The sequence below is a fragment of the Gavialis gangeticus genome, unplaced genomic scaffold (assembly GCF_001723915.1).
Source record: "Gavialis gangeticus isolate Ggan-Ray unplaced genomic scaffold, GavGan_comp1, whole genome shotgun sequence".
Classification (NCBI taxonomy): Eukaryota; Metazoa; Chordata; order Crocodylia; family Gavialidae; genus Gavialis; species Gavialis gangeticus.
The window spans coordinates 29647307-29650081 of NW_017729031.1; the positions used below are offsets into that span (position 1 = coordinate 29647307).

Consider the following 2775-nt stretch of genomic DNA (forward strand, 5'->3'; position numbering starts at 1 on the left):
TCCAAACCACCTTCTCGTTAGCCTCCAACGTGACGCTCAAGGACATTCGTACCAATTTACAAAACTATGCCAGAGCTTGCAAATCCCCTCCTGAAACCTGCCAGTTCCTCTCAAACCTTATGCATCTGCACACAGGTAAATAACATCTGGATTCATCATGACCAAGGTGGCAAACAATCGTGTTTTATATGGCTTTATTCAACAACAAGCAAAAAAAGCGAAGGTGGCTTTCTGAAAAGCTCCTTTAAAATGTTTATAATTTAAATAGAAGTCATGTTAAAGCTTATGAAGCACAAAAGGGAATGCAGATTTTCAAGTCATATCTTAGGCATATATGTGAGAAATCTGCCTGTTTGTGAAACCGTGCCTCTGAGTAGAAAAACATTACAGGACAGGATTGAGGTCATTGTGCCTGGTCCTTTCATCTCTGGGAGACGGCATTGAATCTGAGCCAGATGAGAAAAGCACGGAGGCTTATTCTGATCGTGGGGTTTGAACCTCTCTGAATGATGCAAGTGCAGTGCTGCTTGAGAAGAGGAGCAGATGTGGGTCCCACTGAGATACAGAATCCTCTGGTTGGTTTGATTGCAGTGGTTCTCGTCTACTTTAATTAGTGAGTCTGTTTGCAATTGGACTTTCCCAGTTTCTGCAGTGGAGTGTGTCACTAGAAAAAGTGAGTTTCTATGCATAATTCTCCACCCACCAGCAGCAAACCTGGAATACAACGTTTGTCAAAGGACCCAAGTGAGAGATGCAAATCATTATTTATGCAGGGACCCTCAAATGCTGAGGGATTCATTCTGTCAACGGAAATTATTTTTACTTCTCTGGGTACTTTATGACCAGTATAACAACAGAAATGAAGGGACCCTTAATTTTTTGAGTGCTTGGTGGTAACTTGAGGACTAAAAGGAGTGATATCCCATGAAATGAGTGGTGTTTAAAAGAGTGACTTCCATCAGACACTTCTGTCTCCAGAGCTTTGTGATGTTGCTGTAGACCACTGATTCTCAACCAGGGTGTCTTGACATTGCAAGACCTGGGTTGCATTGAGAACCTCTCAAGGGTGCCGTGGGATGCCACAAAATACTAGTGCTATTAGGTATGCAAAAATGATTTGCAAGATAAACCCAGAGATTTCAAATAGGACGCCACAGTGTCGGAAACATTCTGCTCTGTTGTGGCCGTTCTGAGTCCTGCACAACGGAATTACTCTATTATTTTTCCATAGTCTGAAAAGAAAGGGAAGCTAAGAACCAGCATTTTCTGAGGGATGCCTTGAGTCTGAAAAGATTGAGACTACTCAAAAGTTGGAAAAACTTACTTTTGGGTCCAAGTCTACAAGACAAACAAAAGAAAAATTGGTTTGGTCATTGGCAAATTAAGCATAAAATTCAGAGAATGTTGTCATATGGATTTAACCCCCTCCCTCCAAAAACCCCCCAAAGACAGACTAGGTTAGAAAGAGGCCAAAAGGCCATTATGGTCACCCAATTTCATCTTTTGACTTGAGCAGGCCACAGCACTTCTTCATTAATTCCTGTATCCAGCTATAGGAAATGGTAATACTTGCTGTGTCAGGCCAGCTTTCCAAGCCTAGGGAGCAGCCTATTCCTTGGCTCCATTTCATTAAGTTCAGTTTTCTAAGTTCATGTCCAAAGGTAAATAGGATCAGCAGCAGCACAAGCTATTTTCTTACATAAGAGACAAGACGATGCATTCAAAAGGGAAGGGGAATATGGGCCAGTTCAAACTGGGAGTTACACGGGGAAAACTTCACTATCAGTACACACTCTAGCAATGACTGTCTTTTTAGCAGGTGATCCAGCTTTCAGTAAGCAGTGCAGATTAGGGGGGACAGAAATATTTAATGTATTTAGGTCAGTTTTGCTGAATTGTGCATATAAAAGCAACTCCTCCCCCCCTGCAAAATATCCCAGCACTGTCCACATATTCTACATGAAATGTTTCTTTTCCTTTAATTTAAGATGACTTTTTGTTTTGAAACGTCCTTCCGGTTGATTTACTAAAAAGTGAAAAAGCTCAAAAATGAAACAAAGCAGTTTCTTTTGGTCAGAACAAAACGTTTTGGTTGGCTCCAAATAATTTTTTCAACTTTTTGATTTGACCTGTAATCAATTTTTTGAAAAAATCTCAGAAGTGCCAGAAACCTGACAAATCCATCATTTTTACAGCTCTGACATCAGTGATTGTACAAGTAATAGTGACATCAGATAGCATGACTTTGTCTCCAAAATTATTATTAAAAATTATTAGTAAAATTAGGAACATTATTAGTAAAAAACGGGAAAAGCGATACCTGAGCTCAATGCGATACATGGGGAAAGCCCAATTATCAACATGCGTAACTGTTTACAGGGAAACGTATTGATCTTGTCCATGTCTTTATGGTAGCTGGCGGTTTATGTGAACAGAAAGACCCTGAATGCGACAAAGAAACTTCTGAATGCAGAGATTTCGATGGCATTGCAGTCTGTAACTGCAGAAACGGATACTTTAAATACAACAAGAAGGATCTTTCCTGCAGAGGTATTGTTCTTTATGCATCCACATTTCCTCGGTTTCTGCTTCATCTTTTGGTCCCATTTGAAATGATTTTTCATGTCTGGATTTTTTTTTTTTTAATTTCTATTCATGCTAAGGAGCTCAACCTTATGAATAAATATTAGCCACTTAGATTTCCTCTGTTATGGTAGTTTGCCATAGAAATTGAAGATATAATCTCTCTCCCTGCAGTAATAATATTATCTCTTT

The 2775-nt window shown here is 39.6% G+C and overlaps 1 protein-coding gene across 1 annotated transcript in view; it reads left to right on the forward strand.

Moving 5' to 3' along the window:
* HEG1 (heart development protein with EGF like domains 1) overlaps nucleotides 1–2775 on the forward strand; it is a 110584-nt gene that overhangs the window by 80305 nt on the left and 27504 nt on the right. Inside the window, exon 19 of the mRNA XM_019522559.1 lies at nucleotides 2416–2550. Within this exon, the coding sequence (XP_019378104.1) occupies nucleotides 2416–2550 (135 nt within the window). The remainder of the gene's footprint in view (nucleotides 1–2415; nucleotides 2551–2775) is intronic.